We start from the raw sequence: 17,125 nt of genomic DNA on the forward strand, positions 1-17,125 counted from the left end.
TGCTGGAAAGAAGGCAGCACAGCTATCGCTGAGGAGTGGGGAGGAAGGGGAGGGCAGGAGGACCTCCTTCTGCCCTCTGGGAAGCACTGCAGAAAGTGCAGGAGGCCAAGTCCATCCCGGGATTGGTCAGCAGGGGAACAGGCCCCTCTGGGAATGTCTAGGACCCAAAAAGGAGAGAGACTGGGAAAGTAAGGACAAGGCTTAGATGGTGACTCCGCAGCAGGCAGCTGGAGGAAATCCAGGCAGACAATTAGCATCAGAAACGTCTAGCAGGCCGCAGGCAGGGTTCTGCCAGAGAAAATGTCTGAGAAGCTCCCAGGAAGGGGGACAAGACTCAAGCACAAAAGGCCAGACAGGGACTCACTGATGGAGTCAGGGATACAGTGAAGGGAGTAAGATGAGAGGAGATTCCAGAAATGGTCGGAGAAGAATCAAAAACACACCTGATGTCATGCTGAGATTCTGTGCTACCAGGTCAACTCCCTACATTTCCCTGAGTTGAAATAAGTTTGGTCTTAGGGTCTGGAATAGGATTGAATTGATCGTTTGAAAGTTCAGCATCCATAGCAGATGATAAAAGTATATACAGTGAAAATATTAATATGATATGGCCTTGGAACTTTGAACAGGGTGTAACAGGGTACCCAGAGAATCACATCTCACTCCAGGGTAGGAAAGGATGGGCATTCTCCCTCCATACCACCTTCCAACCCCCAGGTTCAGCCAGAGGATGGCCATCCAATGGGAACATTGTGCACTGAGAGACTAGACCCAAGGGACAAAAACCCAAAAGGCTACTGGGTAGATGACCTGAGAGAAATCAGGGACCCTTCTAAAGAGAATAGTAGGGTTTTTACATTAGATTGGTGAAAAGGATCTGCTAAGTAAGGGCTGCTTTTCTCTTGAGAAACATTTAAAGGAAGAGAGGAGCTGATTGCTAGAGGACTAGCATCGCTCAGCAGTGAGTAGAAAGACATGCAAAGTGAGAGGACAGTCAGCAGGGTACCTGTGTGTAAAATCTACATGGGTGCCTTAGAGGTGAAATCTGCAGGTAAAAAGGGGGAGGCTGAGCCCTGTGCAACATTTGTGGGCAGACCACTGGCAGTGGTTAAAGCATGCAAAGAGGGGCCAGAGGTGCTGAAGAGGTTATGAATATAGTGAAAGTTTAGAGCCATGGAAGTGAGAGGGTGGGCAGGGGAGGGGAGGAAATAGGCATCAGAGGAGTGAGAATAGAGAGTGGTGAGGGAGACGCTCTGCACACTCAGGAGTAAGTGGATCTCCAAAGAATTGACAATTTTTAAAATGTTGCCTTTAAGTAATCCAGGCCAGGCACGGTGGCTCATGCCTATAATCCCAGCACTTTGGGAGGCTGAGGTGGGAGGATCACTTGAGGCCAGGAGTTTGAGATCAGCCTGGGCAACATAGCAAGACTCCCCCCCACCCCCCATCTCTACAAAAAAATTTTTTAAAAAATTAGCTGGATGTGGTGGCACACATCTGTAGTCCTAGCTACTCAGGAGGCTGAATTGGGAAAATGCTTGAGCCCAGGAGTTCAACGTAGCAGTGAGCTATGATGGTGCCACTGCATTCCAGCCTGAGTGACAGAGCAAGACCTTGCCTCAAAAAGAACAAAACAAAACAAAAAATGAAGTCCATAGGCGGGAGATGTCAAGGGCTGAGGGGCCCTTCGTGCTGCCTCAGCTGTGGATGGTCCCACCCAGGGAGGGACCGAGTGGTGCGTAAGGAGGGTCAGTGGAGAGTGGTCTTACACCTCCTTGTCCCTGCCTCAGGGGTTAGTAGGTCAACAGGGGAAACGGAGAGACAAGCCACATGTCGCAACAGCCCATGCAGGTGACATTTGGGAAAGCAAGCTCTGCCAGAAAAAGGAAAATTAGAAAGCACAAAGGGGTCATCTCTGAAAAAGAAATGTTGAACATGAAGCCAAATTCAAAGAATATTCTGTGGGCCTAAAAGGGAAAATTAGAAAACAAATACCAAGAAATGTTTTTAAAAATCAAATGATTTGCAAAGGAAGACATTTAGGTTGTGGGGAAGAAAAGAATTAGGAAAAAACAGAGATGTCATTTGCAACATTTTCTACAACAGGCTGTGGTATAAAACTGATTTAAATTCCTGGGACCAGAGATTTCGCTCAGGGAGAAACGTGGGAGCCTTCTGCACTGCCAGCACCAAGGTTGAGGGGTGGAGGCTGCAAAGAGGAAGAAGCAGCACATCGCGAGTGGGAACTCATTCAGGGGTCCTTTCAAATGGAGAGAGGAAGAAGAGAAAATAACGACCCCTGAGCTTCCTGAGACTGGAACCTGCTGGCACACACTGAGGACCAGAACTGTGCAGAAAGGGAAAACAAAAGCATGTGTTTCTAAGAAGCTGAAAATTTAGTATTTGTGAGGGAATTTGGTTTTCATTGGTTAATGAGGGGCACACTGTGGAATTAGCTTTCATTAGATGTGACTCACCGCAATCAAGGAGAAGGCTTACGACGCTGCTCTGTGGATGAATCACTTTTAAAGATTGCAAGTAAAAGTCTTGTAAGGATGCCCAGATCCCTCAAACGTCTGTGGTCCCTCTGCCCTTGACTGTGCCCTACTGGCAGGGCTCTTGAACTCTCGAATCTGGTTCCAGTCCTGGGTTCCCCTCAAGCTTGTCAAGCGTGAGCCTCAAGTCCCCCGGGAACCCTAAAGCTCCCCCATTGCTCGGGGAGAGGATGGGGGAGAGGATGAGGAGGGATTGTCTTGGGGCAGCTCTTCCTGGCCACTGCCTCCTCCACCCCTCCTAGCCCCTCCCTTGGCTGCTACTCCTGGGAATTCCCTTCTTGCCTTGGGGTGGGCACCTGGTGTAGTAAATCCTTTTGACCAAGACATTCATCTTGTGTTTGAACCATAATGGTTTTCTGGCTGCCTCTAAAGCTTGAGCACAATTATCTATTAGGTGTGAGCACCCAAGAAATTGCCAGTTGACCATCTTTCCTATTCCTCCTTTGTTGGTCTGGCTGGGTCACACTGCCATCTAGGATGGTTTCTCTCCAGAAACTGCATCTTGAATTGTGGAGACACAAAGCCTGGCTCTTTATCTTCTGCTCCCTTGTCCCCAGCATCCCACCTCTCTACCCTGACACCCCACCGGTGCATCTGGTTGTAACTTGCCCCAGGGGACAGTGGGCCTTGTATCTGGGTAGCATGCTGGGCTGTCTGTGACCTGAGCACCAGGCCCTCTCTGCTCGGCCTCGACAGGCTGCAAAAGGACCACCCCCCTCCCTGAAAGGACTGCAGGTTGCATCTCCAGCCACCTCTGCAGGCCTGGTGGTGTAGCAGCCCCACCAAGGCTCAGCAATAGAAATTCTCTGGGTTAGGAGGAATTTCATGGTCATCTAGGCCAGTTTTCTACAAAGAGTCCATTAGTGGGAGGTGCCATCAGTTTAGTGGGCTGTCACTAGCAATTGAGAGAAAAAAAATAAAATAGAATATCACAGTGAAATTTAACTTTCAATGATCTATACATTCATATACAGTGTACCCTGGTCAAAATATAAAATGTTTTTCTGGCAAGGGGTTGTAAACCAAAAACTTTGAGAGACCTGACGTAGGCCAAACAAAAGACCAGTAGCTCAGGCCACTGCCTCACACTCCTCCGGCCACAAACATGTCTAAAAATATGTGTGTCATTTGCCCTGTGTTGTGTGGTTTAAGGAGTATGGGATTTGTAGTCGAGGTCTGGGTTCAAGTCCAACAGGGTGACTGTGGGAATACCATACAGCCAGTGTTTTTCAGACAGTGTTCCAAAGACGCCCTTTTCAGAATCATGACAGGGGGACATCCTTGATAAAAATAGCTATTCCTAGGCCCTCCCCAGGCATATTGAATCATAATCTGTGATTGGGGAGGGGGCGAGGGAGGGAGCCGCTAGGGAGTCTGCATTTTTATAAGCTCCCTAGGGGACTTTTATGCATGCACCATGCCCAACCTCTGATATTTAGGTCATTAAATATAAAATATCCAATTTTGAATCAGAAGTTTAGTTTATTATATCTCAAACTAGAAGCAGTACAATTAATCAAAGTATGCATCTAAACTGTCAACACATTTTTGCCATCTTAAGGGTAGCTTGCTTATGCCAGCAACGAAGAAGCCTGGAGAGTGAGTGGCAAGAAATTGCGAAAGGTTTTTTCCTTAGCTTGTTGAGAATTGAATATTTTTCCTTGCAAGAAGTGGTCCAAAGCCTGGAAGAAGTGGTAGTCAGTTGGTACAAGGTCTGATGAATATGATGGATGACAGAGAGTTTCCAAGTCCAGCTTCTATAGTTTGAGTGGTGGTGTTTTTTGTGACATGTGGTCTTGCAAGAGGATTCACCTGTCTCTATTGACCAATCTCGACTGCTTAATTGCAAGTATCCTCCCCATTTTGTCCAACTGGTTGCATTAGACATTAATTGATTGGCCAGGTTTCATGAAGCTGTAGTGGATAATACCAGTGCTGGACCACCAAACAGATACCATTAGCTTTTTTGATGAATATTCGGTTTTGGACTGTGTTTTGGCATTTCATCTTTATCCAACCATTGTGCCAAATGCTTTTAATTGTCAAAAAGAATCCATTTTTCATCACATGTAACAATACAGTATAGAAATGGTGCACTGTTATGTCGTGACAGCAAAGAAAGGCAAGCTTCAAGACAATTTCTCTTCTGATGCTCGTTTAATTCATGCGGTACCAATTTACCCACCTTCTTTACCTTGCCTATTTGTTTTAAATGGTCCCATATTGTTGGAATAGTACTGTCAAACCTTGCTGCTAATTCACACATAGGTTGAGATGGATTCGCTTCCACTGCAGCTTTCAGCTCATCATTATCCACCTTGGTCTCAGGTTGCCTACTTGGCTCATTTTCAAGATTAAAATCACCAGAATGGAACTTTTCAAACCATCGATGTACTGTGCATTCATTAGCCACATCTTTCCCAAACACTTCGTTGATATTTCGAGCTGTCTGCTCTGCATTGTTTCCATGATGGAACTCATATTCAAAAATAACACATATTTTTGACTTATCCATGGTTTCACAAAAATTGCTCGAAAATTTTTTTGAAAGATAATCACAAGCCAAAATATGCATTTTAAAGAATGAGGGTGTACCTTCACAATAAAAAAAAAATTGTCCAAATGAAATGTCAGCGATACCAACTGTCAAACTTAGTACTTAAGGAAATCAGACATCCCATACTTAATAACCTAATGATAACATTTCTGAGCTTGAATTTCCTAATGTATGAGATGGAGATGATAATACCACCTGATTATTGTGAGGACCAAGCAGATAATTCATGTGAAGGCACCTTGCTAACTGTAAAAACTCTACAGATGTGGGCTATGCCAACCCACAACATCCTTCCCGAAAGAAGATCTGAAGGAAGATAGCACCAGGAGGGTGGGAGTGGGGGTGCATTTAACGGGACCAGGAAAGTTAAATGGAAAAAATGAGCCAAAAAAACATGTTTTTTTCTTCTTCTGTTTCTTTCCACCTTCTGTCCTACATATTTCCCCTCCCGATCTAATCCCAGTGCCAGTACTGTGCCCATGCATGGGAATGCGTTCAGCACAGACTCCTTGTGACTGGTGGTGATGCGTATCACCAGCATCCATCCGATGCATCATTTTAACCTTTTCCAGCCCACTTTGACATTCAAGTCCATTATAGAAATTTCTCACAGTCCCAAATGCAGAGCTGTTGGTCCGGGAGAAACTGTTGATTCTCTACTCACTGTGATGTTCGCTATGTGTACCATTCGGTGGAAGCCACTGGAATGTGTGTGAAATGGAACACGACGTATTTGGACTAGGGCATTAGTGTGGCTGCTGGTGCAGAAAATTCGAGCCCTGAAGGCTTCATCAGAGATGCACAGACTGAACTCGAGTTCCCTGGAGGTGATAGGAGTTTTCCCTCTGAATCTCTGTGTGGGGTGAACTTCAGGGGATAACAGGCTGGCGAGCTGGGCCCCTTGGCCTCCTCATTCCTTCCCTTCCCTACCTCTCACTCTGCCCCTCAGTACAGCTGCTCTTCCGAGGGGGAGACTCTGCTTAGTTCTATGAGCCAGATGCCTGGAGCACTGGGCGCAGGTATATGTTCCTGAGTAAGACGTGGCCTTCTTCTTCCCTTCTCGTCCTTTCCCTGGTCCTGGTGGCTCAGACAATGTGAAGCAACTTTACTCCCCTCCCAGATAGACAGTGTTTTGCTTCTGCTGTTGGGTCGAAGCCCCATTCTTTTTGGGGAGTACTCATAGCCTCTATTTTAGGCTAATGTCTCCAGTGAGGGGTTAGAAGGAAGGGATGTTGTCTCTTCCGTTATTCCCAAACATCCCCTAGAATCGAGTGAGACTGAGCGAGTTAGAAATAGGTGCCAGTACAGGGCACGGCAGAGCCCTTGGAAGGAGTAAAGGGACACACAGGGAAGGGCTTTCAAGGCACAATTAGCTGGCAGCTTGGCAAGGGAACAATGAAAAGAACACCAAGGAAGCAGGAAGGAATTAGAATCAAAGCCCTGGTTCCAGGCAGGTGTCAGACTGTGGCTGCAGCTAGAATGCCTGAGTGATGGAATGGCATGGTGCTAATGACTTCTTTTCTTGTTTCCTTTCCTGTTCCCAACCTCTTTTCCATATCTGGCCTTCTCTCCACCCTGAGTCCCATCTCTCCCTTTTTCCCTTCTCTTCCCCTCTCCTCCTCCATCTCCCATACTCCACCCACCCCCCGTCCTCCATGCCCTCACATTCTCCTCCCCACCCCAAGCTCTCTGGCGGATGCGAGTTGACCGTGGTGCTCCAGGACTTCAGTGCGGGCCATAGCAGCGAGCTGACCATCCAGGTGGGGCAGACGGTGGAGCTGCTGGAGCGGCCCAGCGAGCGGCCTGGCTGGTGCCTGGTCCGCACCACGGAACGGAGCCCGCCCCAGGAGGGCCTGGTCCCCAGCAGCGCCTTGTGCATCTCACACTCACGGAGCAGCGTGGAGATGGACTGCTTCTTCCCCTTGGTGAAAGGTAGGGGCCACGGAAGGGGAGGGAGGCACGGACCAAGAGGCACTGGCCTCTCACTGAGGAACGTCATGGGACTGGCCTGTCTCAGGAGCCCATTTTGAACTTGTGAGATTTCTCTGGGACCTGGTTGTGAAAAGTGTGGCTTGGAAACTCACAGAGAAAGTAGCTGTGTGGCTTTGGGAAAGTCATTTAAACTTCCTGAGTCAGTTTCATCATGAAGGTGGCATTAGGTGACCTGTAATATCTCTGCAGCTTTGCCACTGTGTCACCCTACATTCAGAAAAGTCCTCTTCTACCCATGGCCATATATGGCCTAGACTTTCTCTCCACTCACCCATCCCCCTCCACAGCAACTGCCAGCCCTCTGACCGCCCCCCCCCCCCACCAGGTAGAGCGTCTGCGTTTGCCTGAAGACACGGAGGTGGCAAACCCAGGAACACGCTGCAGCTGAGTTGGATGGCCCTCCCCTCAGCCCCGCCAGGGTGTGCGCCCCATGGCTCATTTACACGCCTTTGATGGATAAATTATTCAGGCCTTGGCTTTTATTTTATGTAATCTCTGTGTTCCCTCTACATGCCTGTGTATTCACTTTTTCTCACATCAGAGAGACTAAACTACCCAGAACAGTGATTCTCTGAGAGTGGTCTCTGGTTTAGCCACATCAGCACATCCTGGGCACCTGTCAGAAATACAAATGCCCAGACCTGTGGCACCAGCAGCCTGTGTCTTCACAAGCCCTCCAGGTGACTCTGATGCACACTCAATTTTGAGATCCAGGCTCACATCTGTAATCCTAGCACTTTGGGAGGCTGAGGCAGGAAGATTGCTTGAGGCCAGAAGTTCTAGACCAGCCTGGGCAATAATGAGACCCTGTCTCTACAAAAAATAAAAAATTATCCCGATGTGGTGAAGTGTATCTGTAGAACCAGCTACTTGGGAGGCTGAGGCAGGAGGATTGCTTGAGCCCCACGAGTTTGAGGCTGCAGTGAGCTAGGCTGACACCATGGCACTCTAGCCTGGGCAACAGAGAGAGACCCTGTCTCCAAAAAAAAAAAAAAAAAAGTTTGAGATCCACTGACTTCAAAAGTCAGAGTTGGTAGAGGCTTTGTTGAAGTCATGCATTTTACATTGAGGAAACTGAGGATGCAGAGCCAGGTCTTAGTTCTGAGCTTATTTTTGCAGGGATGCCCTCTCTGCAGATCTGTGCTAGATATTTAGAGGGAAGGAAGGGAGAAAGGGTCTGGTTCTGTCAGGAGGCAGGAATAAGGGTCACCATGGAGACCTGCTGCATGCTCCTTGGTAGTTACTGTGTGGGGCTTATCGTATATCGGAACACCCCCGTTTCTGGAATTCCATCTGGTCCATCGCCACAGCCTGACTTCCTCCTTTCCTCCACTAGATGGCGGCGGCGGGCTGCGTTATTTGTGCTGCCCGCCTTCCACCCAGACTCCCCGGGTTTTTTCCACCAGGAACAATACTCGAAAACCAACCCCCTGATTCTCCTCCCACGCCCACCCCCAACAGCCGTGCCCTCCACTCCCAGTTTAGTAGTTGCCCGCTTTCCCCCTTTCCTCTGAGGACTAAGGAGGGACTGTGTCAGGAGGCTGTGTGGGAACTCGTAACTGCAGGTGCAGTTTTTCAGGCCTTTGAAGGAGCTGCCTGGAGAAACTCCTGGGACCGGGGAGGAGGAAACTCAGCAGTATGGTTCTGTTTGAAGTGCAGCCGAGGGGAAAGTGGAGCACACAGAGGGTAGATTATTCTGAGGGTAAAATGAGGTAATACATGCAAAGCACAACAGTGCCTTGCGCTCAGTGCCAGTTGGTTGTCATGGTAGGTTATTGTTATTATATCATTCGTTATAGATCATCCAGCAAAATAACTACAGACTCTCACAAGTCTAATTGAGAGACCCCATCTGCAGAAACAAAACTAAGGACAGCAGTTCATTTGCTACAAAAAGCTGACTTTCCTTGGATCCTCAGGTGTGGGTCCTTTTCATCAAGAGGGACTTGGCTTCAAGGGGAGACTTGAGCCTTCCTAACCTAGACTTCCCTAGCCTATGGCTGGAGAAATGTGCATCCCTCCCAGCTGGGCCCACTACATCTGCAACTTGGCAGGAGCAAACCCAGGGCGGAGGTCAGACAGCAGTGTCAGCCTCAGTCTCTGCTCCAGGGGTGGGAGGCGGAGTTACTCTGGGTAAGAACCCTAGAGAGAGGGGGCCCTCTCCGCTACAGGATAGGTTAGTGGAGATTTAGCTAAAAATAGGATCTGAGGACCAGGAATAGAAAATAGAGGCAAGAGGGAAAGCAGGGAGGGAGGCTGTCCTAGAACTTTCCAGCTAACTCTGACAACTAGCATTGCTTCAGAAAGGTACAACCAGTGCCTGCGCTCATTTCCTTGGCTCTTTTTATTTGCACATTGGTTCCTCTCTCCTCAAGCATGAGCCAATTACGCTGGGCCTTCAAATGGCAGCCTGTGAGCTCCCACTATCCTCTCACCTGTGTGGGCTCAGACTACAGAAGTGCCCAACTCTCAGCAGTCAGATCTAAGTCTCCACCCTCCATGGAGCATACCCTATATCCTTAGAAGACCCCTGTGAAAGTACGTGCACTCATGCACGTGCCCCAGCCTGGAAATCCCCCCCCCTCGCTCTCCAGGACCTGCCCAGAGCCGGCCTCGGCCAAGATCTGGTAAACTGTTCTCCCATCCCAGCTCGCTGCCTGCAGGAGAACTGCCTTTTCTTCTCTTGGCAGTGACTTGTCTCCAACGGGTGCTCTACTTTATAAGTTATGCATGTGTTAATTTAAAAAAAAAAAAAACACATGAGGTTTATGTTTAAAAAAAAAAAAAAGGAAAGCTTTATTTCTCAACTCGAAGTGGCCATTCTAACAGGAAACACTACTCCAGCCACAAGCCAGTAACATGTGTTTCAAGTGAGAGATAAAAGGGAACAGGATTTTATACTGAGCGGGGTGGCTAATTATACATATTTAACAAGCTATACGAGGAGTCACGAATACTTAGGAAGAGAAGACACGCACGTGTGATTGTGCCTTACACCTCCCATCCCGTCATGGCTGGGAACTCAGTTTTAAGGCTTTGTTCTGGGGTCCCCTTGGCCGAGAGGGCTTCAGTTAGTGGGGGGCTTAGGATTTTATTTTTAGTGCACACACAACTATCTTGAGAATAAAACTTTCTTCTGGGGGTTGTGGAATAGGAGAAGATGGCTCCACCTGGGGTCATGCAGATTGGAATCAATTCTTTTTCAATTCCTACAAGGGAACTGGTCCTCCTAACCTTTGCAGAGAGCACCAAGTGAGAAGCTGTGTGAGGCAGGCAGTATGTGTGTGGCTCAGGCCGCAACTGTCACCCCCAGAAATGGGGGCAGAAGAACCACAGAATGTTAGCACCAAGCCGGGAACTTGGAGAACCACTGGACAGGGTTCTCCCCCCTGGCTGCCTGTGAGCATCACCTGAGAGCTTCTGAAATGCACTGCTGGACCCCACCTACGACACCTGCAGTCAAGGTCTCGGGATGAGGCCTGGGGGTGTTTTTTCACTGTGCCATAGGTAAGTCTAAGGTGCAGCCAGGGTTGAGAACCAAAGCGCTGGCCCAGTCTCCTCTCTTCCAAGGGAATTCTCAGACCCAGGCAAGCAAGGTGATCTCCTCAAAGCCATGGGGAGAGTTGGTGGCTGCGCTGGAGCAGGCGAGGGCTCCCAGTGCCTCGCCCTGCTCTGTGCACACACAATCGGCCTGTTGGGCTTCCGGGCAGCTCTAGGCTCCTCTCTGCTCTTCCCTCCTCTGCCTTCTCAGGGGGCAGTGGTTGGTTATTTCCTCCTGATGCATCTGCGGTGTGACTCATGATGGGGTTAATGAACAAGAGCGGAGTTCTGAGACAGAGTTGGGGTGGGGGCTGCCTTTCCTATTACTTTAATGCCACCCTGACATCTTAGGGCTTCCCACTGGGGCTGGGCCCTCTGGACCTAGTCCTTCCTTTCCACGGTCCCCTCTCACTGTCACAGCAGCAGGGGGTGGAGGGCAGCACCGCCCAAGGGGCAAAGACTGTAGCAGTGGTTTTCAATTCTGAATGCTTCTTAGAACCACCTGGAGGAGGTTTTTTTTTTTTAATGCTGATGCCTCACACTCCACTCCAGACCGATTAATTCAGAGCCCCCATGGGCCTGGGCATCAGTCTATCTTTAAGTTCCTTGGAGATTCCGATGTTCCCTGAGGGTTGAGAACCACTGCTTTGTGGACTTAGCGCCCCCATGATGTCAAGCTTAGCAGATACTTGAAGATACATTGGCAGGGGATAAGGACGAATATCCAGATTATATAAAGAACTCTTACAACTCCACAACAACAAAAAAACTGTATTAAAAAATGGGACTTGAATAGACATTTCTCCAAAGAAGATACACTAATGACCAATAAGCACATGAAAAGATACCATCACTAATCATTAGGGAAATGCAAATAAAAATCACAATGAGGCCAGGCAGGGTGGCTCATGCCTATAATCCTAGCACTTTGGGAGGGCAAGGCAGGAGGATCACTTAAGGCCAGGAGTTCGAGACCAGCCTGAGCAAGAGTGGGACCTGTCTCTACAAAAAATAGAAAAATTAGCAAACCCAGCATAGTCATGCGCACCTGTACTCCCAGCTACTCCGGAGGCTGAGGCAGGAGGATGCTTGAGCCCAGGAGTTTGAGGTTGCAGTGAGCTATCATGATGCCACTTCAGTCTAGCCCTGGAGACAGAGCAAGACCCTGTCTCAAAAAAAGAAAAGAAAAATCACAATGAGATACCACTTCATAGGATGGCTATTATTTAAAACGCACACACATACATGGAAAAGAAGAGGTGTTGGTGAGGATGTGGAGAAATTGGAACCATTGTGCACTGCTAGTGGGAATGTAAAATAGTATAGCCACTATGGAAAACAGTATAGGATTCCTCATAAAAATTAAAAATAGAATTACCATATGATCCAGCAATCCCATTTCTGGGTATATCACCAAAAGAATTGAAAGCAAAGATACAAACATATTTTTATACCCATGATCAATGTAGCATTATTCATAATAGCCAAAAGGTGGGAGCAACCTAAGTGTCTGTCAACAGATGAATGGGTAAAGAAAATGTAGTATATACATAAAGTGAAATATTATTCAACCTTAAAGGGGAAGGAAATTCTAACACATGCTACAACATGGAAGAACCTTGAAGACATTTTGCTGAGATAAGCCAGTTACAAAAAGACAAATAACTGTCTTATTCCACTTATATGAGATACCCTGAGTAGTCAGTGTTATAAGAGGCAGAAAGTAGAATGGTGATTTCCAGGGGCCGGGGGGAATGGAGAATTAGTGTCTAATGGGTACTGAGTTTCAGTTTTGCAAGATGGATAGTTTCAGTTTTGGAGATGGATAGTGATGACGGTTGTACAACAGTGTGAATGTACTTAATACCATTGAACTGTACACTTAAAAATGGTTAAGATGATTTAAAAAAAAGAAAAGTATCCGTCCTGGGTACTTCTGTTTTAGGCTCCAAAAACCAGTCTAGGTTCCTCTCTCCCCAGCTGTGTTCTCTTTCTTTTCCTGTGCACTTTCTTCCCTGGCTGGGGCTGAGGGTCAGGAGAAGCTATAAAGGAAGTGCCTCTCTGCTTAGTGAAACCAAACCCAGGGCTTCCACCATGCGCCTTATAAGCAGGTGCTGTAGAGCACAGGACAATGGCCCGTGGCAGCCCTGGCTTGTTCATGGGGAGTCCTCTCCCTTGGGGACTCCTGGTGATTTCTGCTGTTGGCACCCACCTGGCCTCAGGAACAGCTTGCCCAGGTGGTGTACAACAGTGGAGAAAGCTTGGGCTCTGGAGGCAAAAACCACCAACAGCCTGAGAACGCTGAGCAAGTCTGTGATATCATCAACTTAAGTTTATAGTCAGCTCACAAAAATACCTAGCATTTATTGAGTCTTGCTATAGGCCAGGTTCTGGCTTAATGCTTTTATACTAATGACAGTAATGTTTTCCTCATTTTACAGACAAATAACTGAGTCTTGAAGAGATTAGGTGAATAACTTGCTCAGTCGCATAGCTGACAAGTGGTGGACCTGGATTTGAACCTAGGTCTGTCCATTTCCCAAGGTTTCACTTTACCACTATGCTCTGTACCCACCCAAGTCTGAAGGCGTTTGCGACAGGAACTTTATGCTTCTGACTAGGCTCGCCTTTCTTAGCCAGTCTAGCAGAATTTGAGGAACATTAACCATCCTACATACCACCTTCTCACTCTCTTTCTCACCTCTGGCCCCAAATGCCTCACTCCTAGGAGGAGGAGCAGCAACCAGAGACAGCTTTTGTCCTGTGGGTGCCTTGTCCACTGACAAGACTCTGATGTCGCTGCCTGGGGCAGAGTAAGTCTGAGCAGCACTCTGGACAGCAGGCTGCGGCTGGGCCAGCTCTGATAGGGGCCAGCCGAGCCCTGGAGCTGGTCCGGCCGGTCCAACAGATTCTGCAGGAGGGGAGCTCCCTGCACTCTCTGCTGCCAGGAGCCAAACACCAAAAAGTTCAGTCTCCCTGTCTTTCCTGTCCCCTCTGTTATCAAATCCAGAGACTTAAAGTCTCCTCTCCATACTAGGACAGTCCTCCGAGAGTCCCTCACTCCCTCTTACTTTTCAGTATAATTCTGCATTAGGAGCAACTGGCCTCAGGGTTTTAGTTTACTCCATAATGCCTCCACTATGGGAAGCTAAAAAAATAATTGCAGGATAAATATTCCCAAACATTTCCTTTCAGGTTACAAGGGACACATTACAAACTACAGCTTGCTGATCTACAATCCTACTTCATTTGTACAGGGTTGTATCTGTAATTGAGCAAATGTGAGGTAGCCACTTTGAAATTCAGAACTTACTTCTTCATGGAAGCAAAATTATACATGGGAGTATGATGCATGAGGGTGAGAATAGGTTTCCACGCTAGCCCACAAAATTTTATTTCATGATAATGTAGCTGAATTCCAGTATGCAATGAAAGATAATGGTACGATGTTTTTAAAAAAATCACAATACTGTTGGATAAGAATAACTAAAACCAAAAAATAATACATTTGAATAAGAAATGTTATAAATAACTTGAGTACTGATACTTCTTGAAGATAGATGGAGATGTATTGATAGAGATTCTAAAAAGAGCTCCTAGTCATTTTTCAGAATTATAAAACAGCTAGACTTGAAGCCATCTCTTTTATAATTGAATAAACCTGGTTCTTGGTTAGACGTGATTTCACTTCAGAACATTGGCTTTTCTTGGCTCTTGGAATCTTAGAATTGAAAAGCACCTGAAGGTTGTTTGGGTTCATTCTCTTCCCTAACAGAGGTAACCCTTTTACCATGTCCCTGACAGGTGGTCAACCGAGTGTTACTTGAGTGCTCCCAGGGACTGGGAGCTTATTACTTCTAGAGGAAGCCTGTTGGATTTTAGGGCCATCCTAATGGCTAGAAAATTCCTCCTACAAAGTGCTGAAATCCAGATACTTTCTGCCCATTCCTCCTCCTATTCTCCCCCAGCCACAATCCCCCAATTTAAATCCACCAGTGCTAATTCTTATTCTCCCTCTCATTCTGATCTTTATCTAGAACAAAGTAATATGATTTGCATATAAAATGTTAGACAAGACACTACTTTCCTAAACTATAATAGCCTAATAATTTCTCCATAAGTCCTTTTATTAAATGCTTGCAGCAGAACAAAACATTTTAAATTAAATTCAACAATCCTAACTTGTTTAAAGTGATTATTTGTGATTGTGGATTAAGAGTCCTTTTAAACATTCTTGGATTTAGGAACTTCCCCAGTCCAGCCTCACCCTGGGACATTAGGCACCCCTTGGTTTCTCACTCACAGACCTGATCTAACATCCTCTCTGGGCACAGCAATTAGAGGCAAGGACCTTCCACTCTGAGGCTCTTTACAGGCTCCTCTTCTTTACTGGTTATTCCCCACAATCATTCATACTGCTGTCTGTTCTAAAATAGCATTTTATTACCTCTCCTGCATGTCTTCCTGAATTACCTCTAGGATCTGTTTCACTTCTAAAAAGTGTCTGCTTTTTTCTCTGCACATCAGATAGGTACCTTTGGTGATCTAAAGTGATTAACCAGTGGAGCACAGTGGCTCACACCTATAATCCTAGCATTCTGGGAGGCCGAGGCAGGAGGAATGCTTGAGGCCAGAAGTTCAAGAGACCAGCCTGAGCAGGAGCAGGACCTTCCCCTCCAACAGTCTCTACTACAAATAGAAAAATTAGCTGGGCATGATGGTGTACACCTGTAGTCCCAACTACAGGGAAGGCTGAGGCAGGAGCCCAAGTATTGGAGGTTGCAGTGAACTATCATGATGCCACTGCACTCTACCTGGGGTGACAGAATGAGACTCTGTCTCTAAATAAATAAATAAAGGGAACTGAAAAATAAATAGAGGATTAACCTAAGTATCCTATGTTTAATGCATACAAGTATAGCATAAATATCTTCATTTTGAGGTCCAATTTATTGGGTTGGGCCACATGAAATTTACATTTTTGTAGTAAAATAATGGCTGGATAGCAGCAATTTCAAATGGTTCAGCCTAATATAATCTACTTTTTTGTCCTTAAAAGGATACTGGGGGCCAGGCGTGATGGCTCATGTCTGCAATCCCAGCACTCTGGGAGGCTGAGGTGGGAGGATTGTTTGAGGCCAGGAGTTTGAGATCATCCTGGACAACATAGGGAAACCCCATCTCTACAAAACAAAACAAAACAATAAAGGATATTGGCAAATCTTTGTCAAAACAGGAGAAGGTATGGTTCTCAAAGAGTCAGATGGACCAGGGAGAGGAGAGGTTGTGGAATGAAAAGCCACTGATTTTGAGTGGAAAGTCACTTTATCTTCTTGGGTTTAGTTTCCACATCTATGCAAAGGGAAGACAATAAAAATGTCTGTCTCACAGAGTTGCTGGGAAGCTCAAGGGTAACAATGTTAAGTAAAAGTGCTTGTTAAACTGAAAGGTTAGTGTCACTGTTATGTGCACAGGTTTATTGTTTAGGCTAAAACAGAAGTGGCCTGAGGCTTCACCGTGATGTGCAGTAGGCCATGAGGAGAGGATGGAGGTGCTGGAGTGACTAAGTGTTGGGGTGGAAGACCTGAGTCTGCATCCTGGCTCTGCCACTGACTAGCTGGTGACCTTGAGCAAGACACTTAACAGTCTATAAAATGGATTAGTAGCCCTTATCTCCCATGATGTAGACTTCCTAGCCCAGGTGTGCCAAGTAATGTTAATTTCCTGCCTGCCTTTGTCCCAGTTCTGACACCTCTACAGGGCTGAGTCTAGGGTGCTTTCAGGCTGAACCCCCTCCAGCGCTGTTCAGGGGACCAAGGTTCTGTTTCTAGTTTCCTCCATAGACTTTTCAGAGGCCCCAACTCTATCTCCTGTCTGCATCTCCCCCCTTCCCTCAGATTCCGTTCCTGGCCTCCCCTGGGCCCTTTCCGCAGTCCACCAACAGCCGTTCCATCTGGCTTTATGGTTTTCCAAGAAATAACGGCTTTCCCCTCTTCCACTTTTCTCGTGCTTTCTACCAGGAGGATTGAGATCATATCTATTTGAGCTGAAAATTCAAGTTTTTCCCTAGCCTGCACCTCTGGCACCTCCCGATGACCTATTCTCTTGCAGTGATTAATTCTGGTACCTGAAGGTGACATTTGGATCACTCCATCATGGAGATGGGGTGACCTATGTAACGGGAGCTGTGCTGAGACTGCGTTGGGGTGTTTATGAGAGGGCCACTCTTCAATTCAAAGAAGAGCAGAACAAAGCGTTGTTTCGTGGAAACTGCCCCAGGCCTACTTTGTTCTGGGTGAGATGTCCCGTCTGTGACTACCATCCATCTGATATTATTTAGGACATTAAAGGGCTTGGAATCAAAGCCTCAAATAAGAACATGTCAGGCCAGGCCACATCTCTCTCTAAATACACCTCAGTGTCGTGCTGCCTCCAAGTAGAACTGAAGCAGGAGAGGACCTGTGCTGTCAAGGGAAAGAGC

The 17,125-nt window shown here is 47.0% G+C and overlaps 1 protein-coding gene across 2 annotated transcripts in view; it reads left to right on the forward strand.

Moving 5' to 3' along the window:
- KALRN (kalirin RhoGEF kinase) overlaps positions 1-17,125 on the forward strand; it is a 639,384-nt gene that overhangs the window by 495,793 nt on the left and 126,466 nt on the right. For both annotated transcript variants that reach the window (XM_069475125.1, XM_069475126.1), the window contains exon 34: positions 6,798-7,044. In XM_069475125.1, the coding sequence (XP_069331226.1) occupies positions 6,798-7,044 (247 nt within the window). The remainder of the gene's footprint in view (positions 1-6,797; positions 7,045-17,125) is intronic.

Source organism: Eulemur rufifrons, chromosome 7, assembly GCF_041146395.1.
Source record: "Eulemur rufifrons isolate Redbay chromosome 7, OSU_ERuf_1, whole genome shotgun sequence".
Classification (NCBI taxonomy): Eukaryota; Metazoa; Chordata; class Mammalia; order Primates; family Lemuridae; genus Eulemur; species Eulemur rufifrons.